This window comes from Mixophyes fleayi, chromosome 2 (assembly GCF_038048845.1).
Source record: "Mixophyes fleayi isolate aMixFle1 chromosome 2, aMixFle1.hap1, whole genome shotgun sequence".
Classification (NCBI taxonomy): Eukaryota; Metazoa; Chordata; class Amphibia; order Anura; family Limnodynastidae; genus Mixophyes; species Mixophyes fleayi.
Genome location: NC_134403.1, coordinates 40,109,408 through 40,133,890, shown reverse-complemented (window position 1 = coordinate 40,133,890; position 24,483 = coordinate 40,109,408). Strand labels below are relative to the sequence as shown.

At 43.3% G+C, this 24,483-nt stretch overlaps 1 protein-coding gene across 1 annotated transcript in view; it reads left to right on the top strand.

Moving 5' to 3' along the window:
• The window catches only part of SLC35F2 (solute carrier family 35 member F2), a 24,178-nt gene extending 1,543 nt beyond the window's left edge, over positions 1 to 22,635 (top strand). Inside the window, exons 2-8 of the mRNA XM_075197941.1 lie at positions 1,135 to 1,310; positions 4,610 to 4,737; positions 17,483 to 17,642; positions 18,317 to 18,473; positions 19,220 to 19,272; positions 20,117 to 20,271; positions 21,631 to 22,635. Coding sequence (XP_075054042.1) covers positions 1,135 to 1,310; positions 4,610 to 4,737; positions 17,483 to 17,642; positions 18,317 to 18,473; positions 19,220 to 19,272; positions 20,117 to 20,271; positions 21,631 to 21,855 — 1,054 coding nt within the window. The 3' untranslated portion in view covers positions 21,856 to 22,635. The remainder of the gene's footprint in view (positions 1 to 1,134; positions 1,311 to 4,609; positions 4,738 to 17,482; positions 17,643 to 18,316; positions 18,474 to 19,219; positions 19,273 to 20,116; positions 20,272 to 21,630) is intronic.
• Positions 22,636 to 24,483: the final 1,848 nt, after the last annotated feature.

Here is a 24,483-nt window from a genome sequence, read left to right as displayed (position 1 = left end):
ATAGTATTATTATTATTAATTTTTATTTATAGGGCGCCACAAAGTATCCGTAGCGCCGTACAAGGACAAACAATGGCACAGTACAAGTAACAGTAAGCACTATAACTCTGGGGGCTCAGGCACAGCATGAAAGAGAGGGAGGGGAAAAGTGAGTACAGGCAGGTAACTATGGCCCAAGAGGGTGGGCACGGATGACAGGTTGAGAGTCACGGAGGGGAGCGGAGAGAAGCGAGAGGAGACAGAGGGCAGAGGGACTGAGAGGAGGTGAGCTGAGTAGCTGGAGAGCGCAGTTAAAAGTGATGGAAACAGAAGGTAGGAGAGCCCTGCTCAAAGGAGCGAACAATCTAATAGTAGGGGTGAACAAAAACAAACAAACTATTTCCGTAAACTAAAGCAAGTATATTTGTGTATATGCATCAAGTTTCAGTTTTAATTCTTGTCATCTGTATGACTGGCGTACCTCAGCTGTATTCTGAAATATTATTCCCCCAGGTGATGTAAACGTATATAATATTGATATAAAGTTAGTCAATATGCCATTGCTTTACAGTCTACATCAGAGTTTCTAATTAACATTAAGGTCTATGCATTATGCTTTTTTTGACACTTAAAAGATGCGGAAACAATATAATTTAAGTATATTTGCCATGCATTAACTGCCTGTCGGAGGAGATTTCACAGAAATCTTCTCTGTTTAGGCAAATACCGTTTAGCATCGCAGTCCCCGTAGATTACTATGGAAACTGATGTTCTGCGTTGGATGAACTTTGCATTGCGCAGACAGGTAACGCCATTGCAGGATGGCGCTACCTGTCATTTCCTATGGGGTCCTGCTGAGCTTCTATGGCTTCGCAGAATCCAGTACAGTGGAAGTTCTGTGTGCATGCACTGATTCAGTGCAGAACATTTCATTGCTATGGTTCAGTGCAGAAAATTTGCACTGTACAATAGCAACCATTCAGCAACTGTATTATACATTTATAGTGCACATTAGAGAATGAAATTGTCTGCTTGGTGCTTCGGTGCAGGCCTTTTACCTTAATGTACTGTAGGTAAATAAGCCTGTGTTTATATTATCTGTAACCTCTGCAGTAATGGTTCCTAATCGCTGACTAATGATCATTTTATTTGCAGGAATGTCTTGAAGACTCTCCTGCTGGGTCAGGTGCTGTCTCTCTTTATATGTGGGACTGCGGTGACCAGCCAGATGCTTGCGGAGAACTATAAAGTGGACACCCCTATGCTACAGAGCTTCATCAATTACTGCCTGCTGTTCCTGGTTTACACTGTCTGGTTGGCGTTTAGGTCGGGTATGTGTCAAGCTCTTCATCCTTTGTATTGCCTTCTATTAGACGTAGAAAATTGTCTCCAAACCATTATCGTTTATTTGTATGACACCACAGATTACACAGCGCCCGACGTAGTCGTACAGGTAAGACCAACATTAAACCAGTACACATAATGGCATTTACATGCGTACAGAGCAGGATAATACACGGTGGATGCAATTAACAGAACAGTTTGCGTACCATACACAAACAATTCAGCATGAGAGATGATCGGGACAAACATGAGACACATGGTAGAGGACCTTGCCCATGAGAGCTTGCGTTCTAGAGGGAGTGAGAACCCCTTGGAGCTACAGAGATATTAACCCTGGTGGTCCAGGTGGGTAGCAGAGGAGGTGTAGGCTAAGCAGTCAAAGTGGCAGAAAGGTGGGTTAAAGAAATGGTAATATGGGAGGTTGAAGTAGGTAAGGATATTGGGCAGGGGGGTAAGGGAGAAGAAATAAGATAGGATGGAGGGGAGTAAGATGGGGTAATGTGGAGAGACATGGAAAGCAGTCAGTGTAGTGTGGGTAGAGGTACATGGTAGTACAGATGAATCAGAGTTTGGACACACTGCAAAATGAAAGAAGAGACAAGGTTTGTAAGAGGTGCAGTAATTCAGTAGTGATTTCATCCAACTGATCTTTAGGGAGTATCCAGGTAGTGTACGAAGAGGGTGGATGGTAACAGGACTTGCTGGGGATTGGTGGATTTTGGCCTCCTGTAGCAGTGTTCTAAAGTACAGTTCCTCCTTTATAACTCAGAATTATGCTATATTAATCTTAATATACTTGTATGCAGGCAGATGTGTGTGGCCAGTTCATACTATGCTGCACTGACAGATGCAATTCTTTCCATTTAACACCTGAAAGATTCTGATCAAATGTGAATCAAGATCCACATTGCTCTTTTTGGGCCACACGTATCGCTGTGTTTAGAGCATTGGATTTAAAACCGGCCTGATTGGAATCACAGTGCGTGTGGGAACATTTCACATAGAACTTCCAATTATGATGTCATCGGATTTTCTAGAGACGTGGCAGTCCGCAGTACCAGCACGGGGTTATTAAACACTGCTGGTACACCGCTGGATATGTCTCCTGTTATTAATTGAGACACGGAACACTGCTCACACCTTGACGGTGTAAGCAATGCTCTAAACTCAGGGCGTAATGCCAAATGATTAGGCACATGAAGAGAATCTATTTCCTCTTAGATTACGGTTCAATAAAAAAGACACACACACAGAAACTCCTCCAGTAGAAGTAGTAATCACCCTTTATTGCTTAAAACAGTGTTTCCCACACCCTGTCCTTCTAACAGTGCAGGTTTTCCAGGTGACAAGTGAAATAATTATACCACCTGTGGATCTTTCAAAATGTGCCAGTCAGTAATGAATACACCTGTGCTCCAGCAAAGAGATATAGAAAACCTGTACTGTTGGTGATCCTTGAGGACTGAGTTTGGGAAACGCTGGCTTAAAAGCATGAATAGCAAAGCAGACGTTATGTCTCTGACATTTCAGACTATGCAACCCTTAGTCCTACTACTAAAGCGTGAGTAATGCAAGATGGACCAGCAACATGTGTACACCCCATTTTTTTATACAAAACACTAGAAGAGATGGAAACCTGTTCATTCAAATGCTAGGTGCCAAACAGTGCCCAGTCTGTCATTGTATTCACTACATAGCTGTTTCAGGTGGTTCTTAATGTACAGGATATAAGGGCATACAGACACATGTCAGAAGTGTGATTTTATTATTTTATTTTTTTTGCTTGAAATATGGGAAGGAGGGAAGAAATAAAACAAAAAAAAATGATCTTTCAGTTTTTAAACTTTTTAAACTAGGGGGCTTACATGTGCCTAATATAAAAATAAATAGTATAGTTGGTTATAGAGGAGAGGAACATTTCTATGTGGAAACATTGCTGCAAGATGACCAAATCCAACACACTCCTATAAACTCCTGTTACCCTCCACCTTATATACCTGCTTTGTGCACAGCCTGGACACCCTCTAATGACCTGTTTACATGCTTCATAAAACTGCTTTTCAACAACATTCTTTTCCCTTTTTATTTTTAATTTCAGCCCTTTAAAACTTTTTGCCTTGCACCCCCTCTCCAAAGCTTCACACGTTTGTCACCATGGTTTGCTAAAAACCTCTGCAGTTTCTAGTGCATATTCCATTCCTTCTTAGCGATCTCCTTAAATACAACGCCCCCTCCGTTACCCCTATCCAATCCTCTACGGTCATAACTTCTTCCTTCCCAACACCCTTACATGTACATGTTAACCCACCACTCCCCAGGCTGCACCAGCTACAAGCCCTGATACCCGCATAACATCTCTCCTCTTTCTCACCCACCTCCTACTCGTGATATCTCTACCAACCCTGTACAACACATAACCCCACTATCTGCTGATAGGGACATTTCAGAAATAATCCAAATACGAAGTCTCTTCAGAATATTCTCAATTTATTATGTATGTGCAATACAGACCATTCAATTAGAACAATGGTAATTTCACATTACTTTTGCAAGCATTTTATGTCCTAAAACCACAAACTCAATACGTAGATAAAGCATCATATAAAACTTTAGACCAATAATATCACCCCACATATCGGAGTCTCTCAACATCTCCCACCATCCCCCAGATACAGGTATAAATCCAAGTAGACCTTGTCTTATCAGGCGTGAACTTCCTGTACCACAGCTTCCCTGTTCTCTGATATGTACAACGGAGGGCACATTTCAGCTTAAATACGTTACACTATGCAATATACTTTAGACCAGTTTCCCTACACACCTTAAGCAGCACTGTCTGAATAACAGAAAAACAACTTAATTTGTCTAATTTATATATATATATAACGCACTGTAGCTTATTTAACTCTTAAACATCCTATTATTTTTATAACCAGCTTTAATTCAACTTCCATTTTGTGTGAATTGATTATCCATATCATTACTCATGTCCTGCCCGCAGCACACCTCCTGATGACCTATTCATCTATAATTCTCAGTCTTATATAGCATAACGTCTCTATAAAAAGTCGCACAATAGTTAAAATGTTTTTGTTGAGCAGCTCTGCAACCATGAACGGACCTTGAAATTATTTTGTCTCCCAGTGTAGCAGGTCTCTCCAGCACAGTATAACCTTATCAAGGCCCCACTTGCAAAATAACAGTTACGCAGATGTGTGGTGTTCTCTGATATAACAATATAATGAAACTAAGTTATAACTAAATGTTTCTATTGTATTTTAAACAGGAGAGAATGGACTTCTGTACATAGTGAAAAATAAGTGGTGGAAATATCTGCTTCTAGCTATTGTCGATGTTGAAGCAAACTATTCTATTGTTAAAGCCTACCAATTCACTACCATCACTAGTGTCCAGGTAAGAGCATGATGATGTGTGTTTAATAAGCACCAGATTATTATTTGCTACCCCCCAACTCTCCCTCTTTGTCCTTTTTGCCATAATTTTTACCGTAAAGGTGAATGTGTAATTTAAACTGCTGAATCAATTATCAGTACTTTTATACTATTAGTTATTATCATTTCATTTAACAGACTAGTGTGACCGTTCATACTACACATATTTCTCCAGCATCCATTGGGGAACACAGGGAACATTGGTGTTATAGTGTAGGGGATCCAGGCCTGCAGGCACTATAAGAAGTTAACATTTGTCCCTAGCTCCTCTCCCTCTATACCTCTTTCCTGATAGGCTTCAGTTTAGTTTAGCACCCCAGTGTAGCAGGACATCCTTTTTAATTTGCAGCAGCCTTTTTTTTTTATTAGTAATTGTTTATTTTTATCCATTTAATTTGAGGCTTTGCCTTTTGTGCCGGGATCCTTTTTGGCAGTTCCGTGTAGCCACGATTTCAGCTGTCGGATCTGTAGTGCACAGCATGGCTGCTGTGCACTGCTTAGAGCGGGTGTTCAGAGGTGCCTCTGCTACTGCCCCCATGCTCGCACTGGTGGACAACTCGGAGGAGCCACAGAGGCAGTGGCTGCAGGGGAACAGCTGTTGTCTCGCCCTGCAATAGAGGGGCAGCATACTGTGAGTATAATCCTCTCCAAGCACTGTGCTGGGAGAGGGGAGTTTAGTAAGCTGCCATCTCTATGGAGAGGCAGCTATTAGGTTCCTTAGAGGGCTTGGTCAGGTAGTGCTTACTTTTTATGTGTACGCCCATCCTAGAGTCTGGATTGATGGAGGGGGCTATCTGTCGACGACTGCTCCCAATCCAGCACATGGCTCTGGGGAAGACTCTTTCTTCCCTGCAGTTCCTCCATGGTGGTCTCTCACTTCTCATGTGCAGATACCAGAACAGCAGCTGTTTTTGAGTTGCAGCACTCCCTTTTTCTGTCTTTCCATCTGTAAGGTATTAGCTGTGTGTGGTTCGTTTTCTGAGTGGTTAATACTCCAGATTGTTTGAGCTCTGGGGCTTTCCTTTCGCTGATTGTGTGCTGCTTCTGTCTTTCCTTTTGTGGTGTTGATCCTGTCTGTGTTTATCATGTCAGATAGGAGAAGATCCTCCAGGGCTGGGGTGGCTTCTATGAGGAAGTTTACCTGTGCTAGATGCACTGCTAAATTTCCTTCTAGACAGCCAGGTGTGCAGCCTGCCAGCCTGTGGATCAAGTGCACCTGGGGTCTCTGGTTCCGATTCAGGCTAGGTCACTAGCCGATTCTATGGCTGAGGTTACCCGGTTGGTCCTTCCCAGGTTTCCCCTGCTTCTGTGGCAAATCTGGGGAATCCAATTCCTGTTTTCATTAGGACAGGGCCTGTAACTGTGAGCTGAGAGGGGCGTTCCTGGGTCTTGAGGCTTTGATAAAAGGTTTGGTTTTGGTTTCCTCCTCACAAAGGAGTAGGTGGATTGTGGTGCCCAACCAGGAAATGAGTCAAATTCTGACTGTCCTTCCTACAGCGATGGCAAATTTATTGTTCATTTAGTCGTGGAGGACTTCTCTCTTGGGAAGGACATCAGGAGATGAAGGAATTACTATCGGATGTACATCAAGTGTTAGACGTTCCGAAGGAGGCAGTCCTGAGATTGCAGGGCCTTCTCTGTTTACATGGCGGTCAAAGACTTCTTTTTCTTTTCCCTCTTCCTCCCAGTTGGAGGATTGTTGTGTGAGGCCTGGTCGTCGTCTGATTGGAAGTTCTAGGTGTCCTATCTGCTGCAGTCTTGTTATCCCTAAAGTTGATGTAGTCCTTAAAACCATTTTCTCTTTCATCCAGTCTGGGGGACACTGCTTTACCATGGGTTGTGGAGGGGAGCTGGGAGTTGGCACCTAACTAGTTAACTTTAGTGCTGCTGATAGACCCCTCCCCTCTACAATCCCCCTGCCTCTTCCTGTACAATCCAGTTTTTTTAGGTGCCCTGGAGTTTGGGCAAGTTTTTTAGTGCTTAGTGTAATTTTAATACATTTTATTTGTTCTTTTATGTTTTCTCTTTTTTTACACTGGTGGCAGCGCTGGAGTGTGTTCTAATATAGAGAACACACTCACAGCTTGGCAGCGCAGGCATTCCCCCTGTCAGCTGAGAGCCAGCGGTTCTCACTGACAGGGGCTGAATTACAAAGTGCCTGATTATAGGGAGTGACAAGCGGTCTCATGGACCGCTGCACTCCCATAGCCTCCCCGATAACCGGCGCTGCCATTACAGGCATAGAGCGCTGGTTATCGGGTAATGAAGATGGCGGCGGCCATCTTGGTTTCGGACAGGAGAAGGGGCTAAACCAAGATTCCCCCCTCAGAAATAGGAGGGGGGCGTCGGGAAGTACCGCTGCGGAGACCTCTGTCCTGGGAAGAGGATCTAATAGAGGTCTCCACTAATCTGCCACCAAAAGCCGTTTTTTCCCTATGGATTTTCAACAGAACAACGGCATCAGGGAAGAGGGGGGAGCTAAAACATAGAGTTCCCCCCCCCCCCCCCCCCCCCCTTCTCACAGAGAAAGAGAGAGATGGACCTTCCCAGGGTTCTGGTGCCAAAGCAGAAGCCCGGGAACAGGAACAGAGCTGAGGGAGAGCACAGACTGCTGTTGGACTTCTCCCTGTCTTGGTGGCCCTTGGGCTAAGTACAAGCTTATTTAAACACATATTTGTTGTTTTATTACTGGCTTAGTAGGTTTACATTATAGTCTCCTGCTAGCCTAAAATATTATGGTGTTTAAAATATTCAAGTACAACTTTTTCAAAGACATTAGTTGATTACTTGTTATTTACTCTTTTCTTTTAATATATTTCTCTCTCTCGATCTCTCTCGATCGATTGATTTTGTGTGATTGGTGTGCCTTCCTTTATGAAATGACAGATAAGGGAAAGGGCCCTATGGCAAAATATTTCACATGTTCTAAATGTCATGTAAAATGACTGTGTGGGCAGAAGGACCCTTTGGCGCTCTGCGCTGCATGCGATGCAGGGGCCCCCTCTGTGCAAGGCCAGCAGGTTACAGCCCCTTCGTCTGAGGAACCGGCTTGGGTAACCTCCTTAACACAGTCGGTTACCTCCCTAGCCCAAATGGTTTTTCAATCAAATCAGTTGCTATCAACTGTGGCAACTTCAGTGGCTAGCAATACTAATACGCAGTCGGACCCCCAGGCTTCCTCAGATGCCAGTGGATCGAGTTTGCCGGGAACTTCCACATCACAGGCTGACCCAGCCCCTGCTAATACAGACCCGGCTTGGTCTACAGCCTTTTTGAAGGGATTAAACAAGCTTAACCAGTTGCTAGATTCCTCTAATACCCCGCCTGCTAAGAGAAGGAGGTTTAGAGCAGTAAATCCCCTTGTGGTCCTTTCAGATTCGGAGGAAGAGTCTGAGGAAGAGGGGGAAATCTATTCGGATGCTGACCATAGTCATTCCTCAGAGCAGGAAGTGTACCCTAGAAACCAATTTGTTAATAATTTGGTTTTAGCGGTTAGACAGGCGCTGGACTTCCCAGAGCCGGAGGAGGTTTCCCCCAGGGACAGAAATCTGTTCAAGAAGGCCAAAACAAAAGCCAACCGTTTCCCTCCTTCTGCAGAACTCAAAGAAATTGCTGAAGGGGCTTGGAAACAACCTGAGAAAAGGTTTTTCATTCCCAAAAGGTTCGCCTCTCTGTATCCTCTTCAGGAGGAAGAGGCGACTCGCTGGGAGAGTATTCCCAAGGTAGACATTCCTATTGCTCGCCTGGCTAAACATACTCTACTCCCAGCCCCGGGTTCAGCGTCTCTCCCAGACGCCAATGACCGTAAGGTAGAATCCCAGCTCAAATCAATATTTGCGGGTTCTGGCTTTAGACCCACATTTGCTTCAGCCTGGGTAGCAAAAGCCATGGAAGCATGGGCAGACCAGCTGGCAGAAGCTTTACAGGACTCCGAGCTCCTTCCCCTTGCTTTGCATTTAAAGGAAGCTTCGGGGTATCTCTGAGGCGGCCCAGAATTCAGCAGCGGTTTCCTCTGCCATTCAGGCGGCCTCCATTTCAGCAAGGAGAACACTATGGCTGAAATCCTGGGAAGGTGATGCAGAGTCAAAGCGCTCCGTTGAAACCATCCCCTTTTCTGCAGCGGGCTTATTCGGCCCGGAATTGGATACCCTCATTTCCCAGGCTGCGGGGGGCAAAAGCACTTCTTTGCCAGTATACGCTAACAGAAGCCGCGCTCAGAGGAATAGCTCCTTCCGACAGCCCTTTCGAGGGACTTCCTTCCAAAGGGGTCAGTCCTTCAGAGGAAGGCAATCTAATTCCCGAGGCTCCTCCTCTAGGGGAAGATCCTCGTTTACTACCAAGCGCCAGGCCGCTAAGACCCAGGAAAAGCCTGCGTCCTGACGACCAACCTGTACTACAGGGGGCGCCAGTGGGATGACGTCTGTCCCTGTTTCAAAAACAATGGACAGCGTCTTCCCAAGGTCCTTGGATTCGGAGAATCATTTCAGAGGGGTACAGAATAGACCTATTGGGCCCGGCTCCACAGCGTTTCTTCCAGACCCCGCTACCTCAGGATCTTTTAAAAAGACGGGCTATACAGGATTGTGTCGCTTCTCTTTTACTCCAGCAGGTCATCTGCAGAGTGCCAGATAGGCAGAAAGGAAGGGGTTTTTATTCAAACCTGTTCCTAGTCAAGAAGCCGGACGGCTCCTTTCGGCCCATCCTAAACTTAAAGGGCCTCAACGTTCACTTAAGGGTGGACAAATTTCGGATGGAATCTCTGAGGTCAGTAATAAACGGCCTAGAGATAAATCAGTTCATGGCGTCCATAGATATAAAGGACGCTTATCTCCACATTCCCATCTGGATCCACCACCAGTCTCTCCTCAGATTCTCGGTAGGATCTGCTCACTATCAGTTTCGGGGCCCTCCCCTTTGGCCTCTCAACTGCGCCAAGGGTCTTCACGAAGATTGTCAGTTATGGCAGCATGTCTTCACCTGCAGGGAGTTTAGGTCGTTCCTTACTTGGACGACCTACTCATCAAGGCTTCCTCAGAAGGTTGCCTGCGTTATCACCTGTCCCTCACCCAGGCAGTTCTCGAGGGCCACGGTTGGCTAATAAATTTAAAAAAATCCCAGTTGATCCCGTGTCAGCGCATGGTATTCCTGGGACTCATCATGGACACCAGGAGGCAGAGAGTGTTTCTCCCAGCAGATAAAATCTCCTCTATTCAGTCGGTAACCTCCCAGGTTTTTTCTTACCCCAGCCCCTCAATGCACTTGTGCATGAGGCTACTCGGAAAGATGGTGGCCTCTTTCGAGACCATTCCCTTCGGGCGAGCCCATTCTCGATGTTTCCAATGGGATCTGCTATCGAAGTGGTCAGGGTCACACCTACACCTGAAAAGTCAAAGGATCTCTCTATCTCAGGAAGCGAGAGAATCTCTTCAGTGGTGGATGTGTCTGCACAACATGAGCGTGGGAAAATCCTTCGCACAATGGTCATGGATCATAGCCACGACAGACGCCAGCCTGAAGGGTTGGGGGGCGGTAATCCTTCACCTCTGACTCCAGGGAATTTGGTCGCCTCAGGAATCAACTCTACCGATAAATGTTTTGGAATTGAAGGCCATTCTCTTGGCTCTCCGGGGAGCCCAGTCTTTTCTTCAGGGCCAACCGGTCAGAATTCAGTCCGACAATGCCACGGCCGTGGCATATGTCAACAGACAAGGAGGAACCAGGAGTGCAGCGGCTATGGAGATTGCAGCCCAAATATTTGTTTGGGCAGAGCAATATGTCCCAGCAATATCGGCAGTTTTCATTCCAGGTATAGAAAACTGGGAGGCGGACTATTTAAGTCGAAACCAGCTGATGCCGGGGGAGTGGTCTCTACACCCGGATGTCTTCCAGTCTCTGGTTCTCAGGTGGGGTCTTCCGGACATAGACCTCATGGCCTCCAGACATAACCGGAAGGTCCACAAGTTTTGCGCAAGGGCAAGGGATCCCTTAGCGGCGGCAGTGGATGTTTTGACGATGTCATTGGAGTTCAGGTTGGGATACCTGTTTCCCCCAATTCCCATGCTTCCTCGAGTACTCATACGAGTTCGGCAGGGCCTTCTGCCAGTAATTCTAGTCGCTCCCTCTTGGCCGCGCCGAGTGTGGTACGCAGACATCATATCTATGGCGGAAGGGCCGGGGTTCCGCCTTCCGTATCGAATCGACCTGCTTCTGCAAGGTCCATTCCATTTCCAGAATGTACCTCAGCTCAATTTAACGGCATGGCTGTTGAAGCCAGCCTCTGGAAGGCTAGAGGTTTTTCGCCCAGTGTAATTCAGACTCTGATGCGAGCCAGGAAACCTGTTTCTTCTCGGATCTATCACCGGATTTGGAAGGCCTACATTAGATGGTGCGAAAATAGGACGTTCCACTCATCCTCTTTTCGACTTTCCCGTCTATTAGCCTTACTTCAAAATGGCCTGGAAGCAGGCCTTAGGTTAGGTTCCCTAAAGGTCCAGGTTTCGGCACTTTCTGTATTTTTTCATAAGAAATTAGCCGAATTGCCAGACATTAGGACCTTTTTCCAGGGAGTTTACATATCCAACCTCCCTATGTCCCTCCTACTGCTCCATGGGATCTCAACATGGTCCTAGAGATGCTCAAGGGCCCCCCCTTTGAACCTTTGAGTAAGGCAGACCTAAAGTAGTTGACCTGGAAGGTCCTCTTTCTTTTGGCTATCGCTTCGGCTCGTAGAGTTTCCAAATTAGGAGCTCTGTCCTGTAGGGAACCATATTTGGTTTTCCACGAGGACAGAGCGGTGTTAAGAACTCTCCCTTCTTTCGTACCAAAAGTAGTGTCGGCTTTTCATCTCAACCAGGAAATTGTAGTTCCGGTTTTCTCATCTTCTTCCCATACGGATCAGCAATCGATTGAAAAGTTAGATGTGGTTAGGGCTCTCCGCATTTATGTTAAGAGAACTTCCCAGATTAGACGTACAGACTCTCTATTTGTCCTTTATGACGCTAATAAGAGAGGCTGCCAGCCTCAAAACAGTCCATTGCAAGATGGATTACGTCTACCATCAGACAAGCTTATATAAAGGCTAGTCGTCCTGTGCTGGAGAGAATCACAGCCCATTCCACCAGATCGGTTGGGGCGTCGTGGGCAGCAAGGAATGGTGTTTCTGCGGACCAGCTTTGCAGGGCAGCCACTTGGTCCTCTGTCCATACGTTTACTAAATTTTATTAATTTAATGTCTTTGCATCAGCAGATGCAAATTTTGCTCGTAATGCTTTACGAGCGGGATTTTCAGAGTAGTCCCACCCTTTAGGGGCTGCTTTAGAACGTCCCCATGGTAAAGCAGTGTCCCCCAGACTGGATGAAAGAGAAAAGAGGATTTATGTACTTACGTTAAATCCGTTTCTCTGATTCCGTCTGGGGGACACTGCGATCCCTCCCTTCTGTTATTCTTCTGTGTGCTCTTGTTTGACTGCCCTTTTTTCTCCTGGGGCTTTTTAAAACTAACTGGATTGTACAGGAAGAGGCAGGGGGATTGTAGAGGGGAGGGGTCTATCAGCAGCACTAAAGTTAACTAGTTAGGTGCCAACTCCCAGCTCCCCTCCACAACCCATGGTAAAGCAGTGTCCCCCAGACGGAATCAGAGAAACGGATTTAACGAAAGTACATAAATCCTCTTTTTGTGGCAGTGGTTGCCTCTTTGCGATCCATTGGGTTTGTTGGCCGGCAAACTGAGTTCTGAACTGCTACCTTTGGTGGAACAGCTTCAGAGGGCTATGGACTATTTGGGGGATGCGGCCCTGGACACAGTACTGATATGGGCATGGGTCTCTGCTTCTGCAGTATTGGCTCGTCAGATTCTCCTGCTTAAGTCCTGTGAGGCCGAAGTGGAGTCTAAGAAGACTTTTGAGGCACTTCTTTTTTTCTTGGAGTTCTCTGTCTAGGCCGCAGCTTGACACTATTATAAGTCAGACGACTGGGTAAAAAGTACTTTCCTTCCTGTGAATGTCACAAAGTCGGTAGTCCAGAGGTCAGTCATCCACCCACAGGGGCAGTTTGCAGCGTGGATGCCAGGCCCGTCTTCTCTTCCACGATCAGTGGTTTCAGTCTACCACAATTTGTGTATGGGAGTACATCTCCCCCCCCAGGCAGTACTTTTCCACAGGGCTCCCCGCAGGTCGGCATGTTGCCTGGTTCTGTAAGAGGCAAGTCACTCCCTGCTTTCTTCAGGGGTAGTTATTCTGGTTCCAGAAATTGAGGTTTGGGGCTTTATTACAACCTGTTTGTAGTTCCAAGCACGGCTGTTCATTCCGGCCAATCGTGAGGCATTGTCTCCTTCGGTACTTCTGTCCCATTTCCAGGAGACGCAGAAGACTCTGGAGACCCATGGTCAGATCCTCCATTTCAAGACATCCAAATTGACTCTGTCCCAACGGATTAATTTTTTTATTTTTTTTTATTTTTTTAGGATTTTCTCTTTGACATCCGCAAACAGAGGGTGTTCTGGTCACCAGACAAGATTCTGACTTTACAGAGAATGGTAAGGTCTCTATTGGCTGTCAGACAGACTTCTGTACACTTCTGCATGAAGGTTCTGGACAAGATTATTTAAAAGTGAAAATATCTAATTTTTCATGTGGTCCAGTTTGCTCAGTTTTATGCGAGGGAGCTTCAGCTGGAAATCCTTTCGAAGAAGAACAGATCTCACCTGAACCTTTCCAGTTAGGTGTTTTGTTTTTCCCTTCGGGTGCATCCTTTGATGGTTGCAGAAGGACAGTCTCTCCAGGCATCGCCCATTCTCGATCTGGGAATGGAATTGATGACCGATACCAGCCTTCGGTGTTGTGGTGCTGTCTGTCTTCACGCCTGTTTTCAGGGTCTTTGATAGGAAGCTTGGATTCCTCCAGTGTCCAATGTGTTGGAACTGTGAGTGTTGTTCCGCACTGTGATCTGTGTTTTACGTTTGCTGCAGGGCAGATGGTCAGATAATGCCATGACGGTGGCATACCTCAATCCCTAGGGCGGCACCAGGAGTCCTTTAGCCATGTGACAGGCTCGCAAGATCTTTGCCTGAGCACCACTTTCGGGTCATAATGGCGGTTTTTATACCAGGGGTTAATAACTGGTAGGCAGACTTTCTGAGCAGGCAGACTCTTCAACCTGGTGAATGGTTTCTCTGGAGGTGAGTTGTTGGACAGGTGGGGTCGACATGATGACGCCTCCACCTTGAACCACGAGCTCTTCTGCTCCAGGACAAGAGATCCACAGAGTCTTGGTAGATGCCATGTCCGTTACCTGGTGGTTACACCTGGTTTACCTGTCAACCCCCCCTCCCCTCCGGTAGCCATGTTTCCGAGGTTCTTGAAGAGGGAAGGTGTTCCGTCATTTTGATAGCTTCAAATTCGCTTTGGAGGGCCTGTTACACCAACATTTTCTTCATGGTGGTGGGTCAGTTGTGGTTTCTGCCACTCTGGTCATACATGGTAAGTAATGGCCCGTTTTTTGTTTTTTTTCTTTCAATCCTAGTTTAGAACGTCTGGCTTTAATGGAGTGACTGTTTGAAGCCATGATCCTTTGAGCTAAGGGTTTCTATAAGCGCATGGTGCAAGCCGTGCTTCAGGCCTGTAATCTGGGTTTCAGCCAAAAATTCACCATGTCTGTAAGGATATATATTGCCTGAAAGAAAGGGGTACCCTACCTCTTCTTTTCAATTGTCCAGGTTGCTTATGTTCTTGCTGGATGCTGATTTGTGCCTCTAGTTCTCCTAAGGTTCATCGATGCTTGATGTGCAGACGTCTTTGCATGGGATACTTCATGTGCAGCCTCCGTATAATCTTCCAGTGACACCTTGGAATTTAGACTTTGTGTTAAATGCGTTGTAGCATTCAATTTTTAATCCCCTGGACGCGGTGGACATGACGTTTTTTATGCAGAAGGCAGGCTTGTACACCGGTCGCCCACCCTTGACACTTCAGTGTCTCCTTTTGTGTGACTTTTTTAATTTTCATTTTTTTGGTTCAAGACAATGCCATTTTCCTCTTTAACCAAGCCAGAGAGAAAACCAGTTAAACACAAACTGAGGCTGTCGGGAGAGGTGTATAGAAGGGGAGGAGCTAGAGTCAAGTGTTAACTTCTTAAAGTGCCCGCACGTCTGGATACCCTACACCGGCGGTTCCCAAACTGTGCGGCGCTGTCACTGGGGTGCCGCGGGCCAAGCATTGAAAAAAAGAGAGAGCACAGAAACTTACCAATCCGCCGGGCGCCGGGACCCAGCAGCCTCCTCTCTCCCGCAGCTGAGAGGAGGCTGCTGGGTCCCGGCGCCCGGCGGATTGGTAAGTTTCTGTGCTTTTTTTTTTTTTTCTATGGCTGGCGTGCGGCAGAGGTGTGAGAGGGAGGGTGACAGCTGGGGCAGAGAGGGTGACAGCTGGGGCACAATGGGGCAGAGGAGTGTAACGGGGCAGAGGGTGGGGACATTGTGTGAGAGGGGGCAGAGTGCCTGGATGCAGAGCGGGCATTTTTGCATACAACTAAATAAGTATTTCTGTCCTGACCTAAATACTTATTACAATTTTTTGACCCAACTACTTCTAAAACAGGACTGCTCAATAATTATTTTGGAGGGGTGCCTTGAAAAAATTTGGAGACCCTAAGGGTGCCGCGAACTGCAAAAGTTTGGGAACCACTGCCCTACACTATACTCCAATGTTCCCAGTGTCCCCCAATGGACTGAGAGACATGGATTTTATAGAATATAAAAATCCTTTTTTTTTTTTTTTTACCTCCACTTATTTATACGATTTTTATGTTGAAACTACTTTGTGATTTAGTACAAAATGAGCAGTCAATATGACATAGCTACCATTGTAAAGGGGTAATAGGTTAATTATTAATACTATTGTTCTTCACATGTAGCCTGCCACAATAACTATTGTTTTAATTCAATGCGATTGCACAATGATTGGCACAAGGAATTCATGTTTGTTTGTTTTTGAGGTTTTTTTTGGATTACAGGCATCATAATGCCATAATATAGAGACTCACTGCAGCACTTGCTGATTGACTGATTCAGGTGTCAATCAGCGTGGAAAACTAATGATAGAACTGAACTTCCTGATATGAAAGTATAGCATGATTGGAATTTCAAATCTCCTGTTATTGGTTATCACATGATTATAATTGTAGAGAAGGTGGGTTGGTGAGTTAAGCTGTCTCTCAAAGGAAAATGTTGATGATCGAAGTAGGGATTGGTTTTAAAGAATGGGAAACATGTAACAAGGTTTAGCCTTTGAAAAAACAAAAATGCAAAACCTACATAGGGTATCAAGAGGGGACCTGTGAGATTAGTTTGTATCAGGGATGCCTATTTGCACTGGAGGACCAATTGTATTAATCATTTCAAAACATTTCAATATAGTGGAAATTATTTAATTACTCAGACTTCACAAGTCTATACTTCAGAAAGACCTACTCACTAGTAAACATACAATCTTGACTGCTGAAATATACAATTTGATTAGATATTTGACTCTAGAGAGGTGTGCTCCATGTGCTCTCTCCTGCTGCTGTATGACACTATCTGCATTCTATAACTGTTACAACTGCTGCAGCTATTAACCCTGTGTGTATCTGCATCACTGCTGCTGTTCTTGTTCTTAAATAAACCAGCAACTTGGTTAAGTTTAACACTGTGTGGACTCGCATCCCTGTTCAACACCCTACTAACAAAAGATTCTGCCTGTGATTCACTGTGACACACCCCATATTGTGCATGTGGAAAATCCACCCTGGGAATACAAATAGGTTGATGTGATTATGAGCAATACATGAATAAAGGAATAATAAGAAAATCCCCTTATCGCACAGTGAACTGCTACTAAATCTTAAGCAAACTTTTGTTAAATATTACACTGCAATAAAGCTATTTCTCTGATTTAACTTTGTATTGAAGGCTATATGAAAAAAACCTTTTAATTGCACATTTACAGTTTAAGTGATTAGCTTTCTAATATATTACTAATATATTTAATGGGGACTCATAAGATTGATTGATTGTGTTTGACTTAATTAATAATAAAGTATAGGACTTTTGATTCAAAAGGTTTGACTCCAATACGAATTCCCTTTTCTCTTAAAAATAAAGAGGGAAGAACACAGGCTCTAGTGTCCCCCATGGATTTATTTATTTTAGTGTTTTAGGTTTACTCGATGCATTGTTGCTAAAATAGATATTCAAGTATTCAACTTCCAAACACAATGTGCTTATTATGGGCAGCACTGTGACACAGTGGTTAGTATTGCTTCCTCACAGCGCTGGGGTCAGAGTTCAATTTCAAACAGGGCCTCATCTGTGTGGTATTTCTATGTTCTCCCCATGTTTGTGTGGGTTTCCTCCGGGTGCTCCTGTTTCCTCCTACACTCCAAGGACATTCTGGTAGCTTAATTGGCTTCTGACAATATGTATCCTAGTATGTGTGGTTGTGTGTTCTAGGCAAGTTGGACTGTAAGCTCCAATGGGGCAGGGACTGATGTGAATTATTACGTATTCTCTGTACAGTGCTGCATAATTGCTATTATATGAATAAACTATAATATTAAATAACCCACACAAGTGGCCAATGGAGCAGTCCAGTAACCATTGAGAGCTAATGATTGTTCAATCCTGATTAAGATCAATAGTATTCTGATCCTCATTCCTTTCTTTTTTTGTCACTTAGCTTTTGGACTGTGTTGGAATTCCTGTGCTGATGGCTCTTTCTTGGTTTATTCTTCACGCAAGATACAGATTGATACATTACATTGCTGTTGTGGTCTGTCTGTTGGGCGTTGGGGCCATGGTTGGTGCAGATGTGCTGTCCGGAAGAGAAGAAGGCAAAGGTTGGACTCTTATTGATCTTATTTGGAAGTGCTGTGGATGATGTTTTCTACAGAACCATCTTTCTCTCATACTAGCCATAGAAATCTCATCAGAATCACTTGCAAAATGTCAACAGTGCTGCTCCTTGATTTCTGCAACATTTGCATTTTTAAGAGAAATAAATCAAATACTACTACTCTAGATTCACTTTACATTTCACTCCTATTAAAAATAATTCCTATCTCCCACCAAAGATAAACAATCTCATGAATCTATAGACTACAACAATCTAGGTGCTGGGATGACTTTATCTTTGCATGAGGTTGGCTGGGTCTCTAAGGTGTCTCGCTAGAGTACAGATTAGGCATTGACCTCCCTGGGTGGATTGTCCAAGTGCAACAGTGCAAAACTGTAGTCTTAATTGTCTCAACCGTGCAGAGCACAGGATTCAAAATGTAAAGTTAATTAAGCACATTTCAAAATCTCAGGCTCCAAGCTATCGGACCATTGGGATGGACTTGGGCATATTTATATATTCTGTAGGTATGAACTTCAGGAAGGAGGGTCACACCTCTATCGAATATTTACAGATGTGATTAGTGACTCTATAGTAAAAACAAACTAACTGAGTTTCAGACTTTGTGCTAATGTATTTTAACCCTGTTTTATTTGCACTGTTCTGTTCTCTTTGCAGCCAGTGATATGTTGATTGGTGACGCTCTAGTTATCCTTGGCGCCTGCTTGTATGCGGTTTCTAATGTGTCTGAGGAGTATATTGTGAAAAAACTAACCCGCGAAGAGTTCATTGGGATGCTGGGCCTATTCGGGACATTCGTCAGCGGGATACAACTGTAAGCATATACGTGGCACTCTTTTATATTCACAACACAGCCATAGAAGGACACTCATACTTGCTTGGAATTTGACATTTGCAAATGTTTTTACTCTCCCAAAGTAATTTTAACGTTTAATGCAGTTGAGTCAACATGTATTTATGTTTCTTCCACATTTTCCAGTAAAGCAGCACTGTGGCTTAGTGGTTAGCACTTATGCCTCACAGCACTGAGGTCATGAGTTCAATTCCCCACCATGGCCTTATCTGTGAGGAGTTTGTATGTTCTCCCTGTGTTTCCGTGGGTTTCCTCCGGGTGCTCCGGTTTCCTCCCACATGCCAAAAACATACTAGTAGGTTAATTGGCTGCTATAAAAATTTACCCTAGTCTCTCTATATTTGTCTGTGTATGTTAAGGAATTTAGACTGTAAGCTCCAATGGGGCAGGGACTGATGTGAGTGAGTTCTCTGTGCAGCACTGCGGGATCATGGAGCTATATAAGTAAATGATGGTGATGAAATCTTATGGACATAACCAATTCTGTTTTGAGAATTTTTCATAGTACCATGTATATGGATGTTCATCTACAGAAATGGCTGAATTTCATTTTCCCTGACCTGTAACACTGCATTGTGACCTGTGGCAAAACCTTTCAACTAGTGCTGAAATTATAGCGTGTAATAGAGTGGAATGTATTTTGTGTGAATTGTAAATGGTCTGTAAAGTACCTGTTATTGACTTTTTTTTCTCCCCCCTCCTTTAAGCATGATTGTAGAATACAGTGCTATTGGCAACATTGAGTGGGACTGGAGAGTGGGTAAGTACCCTACAAAGTTACTTACCTGCTTTAAAGCTTTACTAGTAAGCAAAAGGAAACTCTGGCACTTACTAGTGGGTTAATTGATTAATAGTAAAGTGGAACACACTTAGCTGCTAGCCAAGAGATTCTGCAATCTCTGAATTGCATATTGCTTTTTTCTAATTCAGTGTTGGATCAGCAGAGACCGATGATTAATGACCCCTGTGGAAGGGGTATTAATGGAAATGAAAATCCGTTAGAATAGTTGAATCCTTAACGCATTTCTCCCCTATACATAACTTTCTTCTGATGAAGCTGTTATGTAAAACAGAGATACATGGTAAGAATTATGATAGCATGAATTAGTCTTTACAGTATCTTGCGTATTCTGAAAATGTTTTTAGAAGTATGTAACAGAATGTGTGTGATTATAGATTGCTTCAGAAATGTCAAGTAGGTAATGGCTGGTGGGAATATTATTAGCTGTTTCTAAAATATTAAGTTTGAGTTGACGAGAGGACATTCAGTTTGAGGTGGGAGAATGAGGGTCAATATAAATTTGTATTTAGTGTTCTTATTCTGAAACATGTTCTTGGTTATCCATTTTATCTGAAGATGCTGGTAAGTCTCCTTGCCGAACTGTTAGTGTCTCAATCCTTGCAGTACAATCTCTTCATCGTGAGACCTAATGGCAAGAGATATGTGTCCTCATCGTGGTCAAGAGATAGCCTTACACGGGGTGAGAGGGTGTCCAGGATTCGAAAATAATGCAAAGAGATAGCAGACACATCTTAATTTTGTTGCCTGTTTGTTTTTTTTTCTGCTATGAGGTCCTGACATTCCTGTGTGTTTTGTATTGAAGGTCTGTTGTTCGCAGTGTTTGCCCTGTGCATGTTTGGGTTGTACAGCTTGATGCCCCTTGTGATCAAAGTGACCAGTGCTACATCCGTCAATCTGGGCATCCTGACTGCTGACTTCTACAGCCTCTTCTTTGGCCTGTTTTTATTTGGATACAAGGTATTTAAACCCTAAAAACTTTTGTTTCTTTGAAAAACAAAACTAAAACTCACTAGAAGTGCAACTCTGTTTAAAGGTGTTCGGCCTACTCCCGTCCTAGAGACTATCCACCTTGCTTTCCATGTTGCACTGTAAAGCAATTGCATCTTCTAGTGGAACCTAGCTAGTGAGTGTATGTAGAAAGGAGCAGGCCTATGTATGCTGGGTTCTAAACTATTACCAAAAATACACTGTGGCCAGTGACACTGTTCATTTGGTACACCTGCTCGTTGATGCAAATATCTAATCGGCCAATCATGTGACAGCAACTTAATGCCTGAAAGTATGCAGACAGGGTCAAGAGGTTTAGTTGAGAATGAGTAAGAAATGTGATATGAGTAACTTTTACTGTGAAATGATTATTGACTCCCGACTGTGGGTGGTTTGAGTATCTCAAACTGCTGATCTCCTGGGATTTTCCATGCACAACAGTCTGTAGAGTTCAAAGAGAATGACGGGCTAAACAAAAATCACTCAGTGAGCGTCTGTTCTGTGGGTGAAATTCCTTGGTAATGAGCGATTAGAGGAGAATGGCCACAGTAACTCCAATAACAGAGTTACAACAGCGATATGCAGAAGAGCAGCTCTGAACATATAGCACGTTAAACCTTGCAGTGGGTGGGTTACAGCAGCAGAAGACCACACCAGGTTCCACTCCTCTCAGTTAAGTGCAGGAAACTGGGCACAGGGTTACCAAAATTGGACCTTTTGAAGATTGGAAAAATGTTGCCTGGTCTGATAAATCTGGATTTCTGCTGCGACATGCAGATGGTAGGATCAGAATTTGGCGTAAACAACATGAATCCATCCTGCCTTATATCAGTGGTGTAATGGTGTGGGTAATTTTTATTTTTTGTTCTCTTGGCTACATTAGGCACCTTAATACCAACTGAGCATTGTTTAAATGCCACAAACTACCGTGAGCATTGTTGCTAAACTTGTGCCTCCCTTTATGGCTACAGTGTATCCGTCTTCAAACGTGTGACGTGTGCTTTGCAACATGGTACTGGATAATGCGCCATGTCACAAAGCGTTTGTCATCTCAAGCCGGTTCCATGACATGACCATGAGTTCTGTGTACTCCAGTGGCCTCCAGAGTCACCAGATCTCAATCTAATAGAGCACCTTTGGGATGTGGTGGAATAGGAGACTCGCGGTATAAATCTGCAGCAACTGCATCAATAAATGAATTATTCCTTAAACATTCTATGTTTGTTCTACCTCTGCATATCTGTAGTATGGTAACGTGAAACTGGATAGACATTATCGCATGATACAGTTCTGGTTTTTATTTTTATTTAATTTTTTTTTCTCCTGCAGTTTTCTGGTCTTTACATCCTAGCATTTGTTGTAATCATGGTGGGATTCATCATGTACTGTAGCACGGCAACATACAGTGCGGAGCCTTCACCGGAGCAGAGTAGCGGAGGGATCGAGAACAGCATGATCAAAGAGGAGGAGGAGGAGGAGACGGCGGCATCTCAGGAACCCTCCGCACCTCTGCAGTCTATACCCGAGGAGCCATCCGGATTGCGACTTGCCTAGACACAGCCGCCATGCCTTTTAAATTTTATATGAGATTAACAGTGGACTTTACAATTTTTTTAAAAATACTTTTTTTTTTATTTTTTTTTTAAGAAATGCAAAACAATTCCAAAAAACATCTAAACATCTTCTCCTCTTCTGTTTGTGCCAGCCTCTGCTACAAAGATCTCACAAGGGAGCTGCTATTACATATGACTGGTGTGCTGTTGAACGCCAGACACATACCAAGTGAGGATCTATAATGGTTTTCTATTATTTAAATGACCCAAACAACCTCTCTTTTTTAATTAATTCATAATAGGTGCCTTTCCGCGTGTTCTGGAGGGTCTCAGTGTCACACTGCCAAGGCTCCTTTTAATACGTTGCAGATTTTGTGGACTGGTAAGCCAGTTGTACTAGGATAGTGTAGTTCTCTATCTTTTCACATTTATGTAATAACCTGCTATTGCTTGGTCTAAGCTAGGCTAATGGAAGCTAATATTTAGTTGCTGTTGTTCATTTTAGAACAAGAAGAGCTTTTATCATGGACTCAAGTTTAGTGACTCATCGGAGCTGCAGCCCACAATTAAATCAATGACATTTATATTTGTTTTTAATCTATTAGGCCAACAAACTGAAAGAGGATGACATTTAAATACTGGCATTATTTTATATATTTTAAGTCTGTATTTTTTACTGTAGTGCACAAATCTCATGTACCATGTTTTTTTTGTATTTATTTTAGTTCATGTCTTCAATGTACTGTATTTATTTGCAGTCATGAAGTGCACTGTTTTGAAAGCATTGTGTACTGGTTTTTTGTTTTGTTTTTTTTTGTTTTTTTCATATTGTACAAAGAGCAACAAAGTCATGATATTTGTTAGGAGGTCCTGGAGCTAGGGTAAATCTACTGAATATTTTGTGTTCCCCAAAAATCTGAACCATGATTGACAGCCCAGGTTTTAGTAATTGGAGCCTCTTTTTATAAAACGCATTAAATACAATGTTTAGGTTCTACACCAGATTAAAGTGTACCAGTCCCCTATGACTTCCACCATGTTCCTCTGGTATATCTCTGACATTTCCAAGTATCCTTAATATTAGAAAAGCTGCTTGGGTGTTATTTGGGAGAGTGTAGCTACTTTGTGGTTAGAGCCAATGACTTTGCACTTTTTGTCTGGTTCTAGTGAACTGATGTCTGCATGAGACAGATTCCGGGGCAAAGTCTGTGTTGTCTATATATCTCTTTATTATAGATGATAAAGACACTTAATGGGGAAAGGGCATGCAGGTATATCTTTGCAATTACATCTTTGTAGGTTTACAATTGACCTTAATGCCTATAAAATTGACCCGTCTGTAGCCCTCTACTGGAGTATGCAGCCGAGTAAGTATATGTAGACAAACCACAACCTTCTCTGTTAAACTTCATATACAAAAAAATCTTATACATATATCAGGCATGCTCTTCATACAATAGGGTGAAATACGGTATCTTCAACAATCCCCACAATTGTCCAATTATTGAAACTGCTGATTCTGATAATGCCCAGATAAAATCTGCAGAAAGTACATTCATAACATAGTGTACTACTGTTGAATCATGTGAAAAAATACACCTCTTTTACACCTCTTCCACCTTGCACAATACAAGTATAATTCCAATGTAACACCTGTGATCTTCACACTCGTGGCCCATATGGGTGAATGCTTATAGGATGGATGAGATGCTCAAGCCTTCATATATGCTCTGCCTTATACAGATCGATCCTCAAATAGTTGTTCAATCCAGACCGTATACCCAAAAATATAGCGGATCTAGTGTATTATATTTTAATAAAATATGATAAAAGCAAAGGACTTCTCATAAGTCCAAAACTTCAACACAATGAACGTAAAAATGGACTTCTCAAAAGTCTGCAACTTCAAAGAACATGAATATTGGAACATGAAAGTAGATGTGCGCATACTAGATAGTCGTGTGGAGAAAACTTATAGCAAACAGTCATTTTGTATATCCTATTTCTGCGTCCTCTTTCCAGTCCACAATTCACTCCAAGTCCACTAATACCAACGCGTTTCAACTTCGTGGAAGTCTTTCTCCAGGCAAATTTTATTTGCCTTTAGAAAGACTTCCACTAAATATTTTACGGCTGAGCCTGCCTATTCTGGAGGATGACTTCATAGTACGAATGCGAAACACCCTTTCTTCTGTAATTGGGTCATTCAAGGTAAGTTTACGGGAAGAATCACAGGCATCAGTAGAACGGATTTAGTTCAGGGAATTTTTAGTCTGGCCTCTAAGCGTAGTAAATAAAAAAATTTTTTTAAAAAAAAGATTTTATTTAAGTATTAAATTTTTTGGGTCTTAGATGGCTATTATTTAATACAAGGCAGTACATTGTGAGAGCACTTTGGTCTAAGCTTATTTACTAAAAAGTGCTGGTCTTGTTGATTTAATCATAAAATTTCTGTAAAAGCCACTTAAGGGACTTTGCTGGGGTTTTTTTTTTATTTTTATTAACAAGATCATATTGAGTTGACCCCAGAGAGAGGTCATTTCTGGAGTACCTTAGGACAGAGTGAAGACATTGGGATTGAATTTGAACTTCTAACTTGTAATTAATCTACTTTTTCCCTTTCCTACTG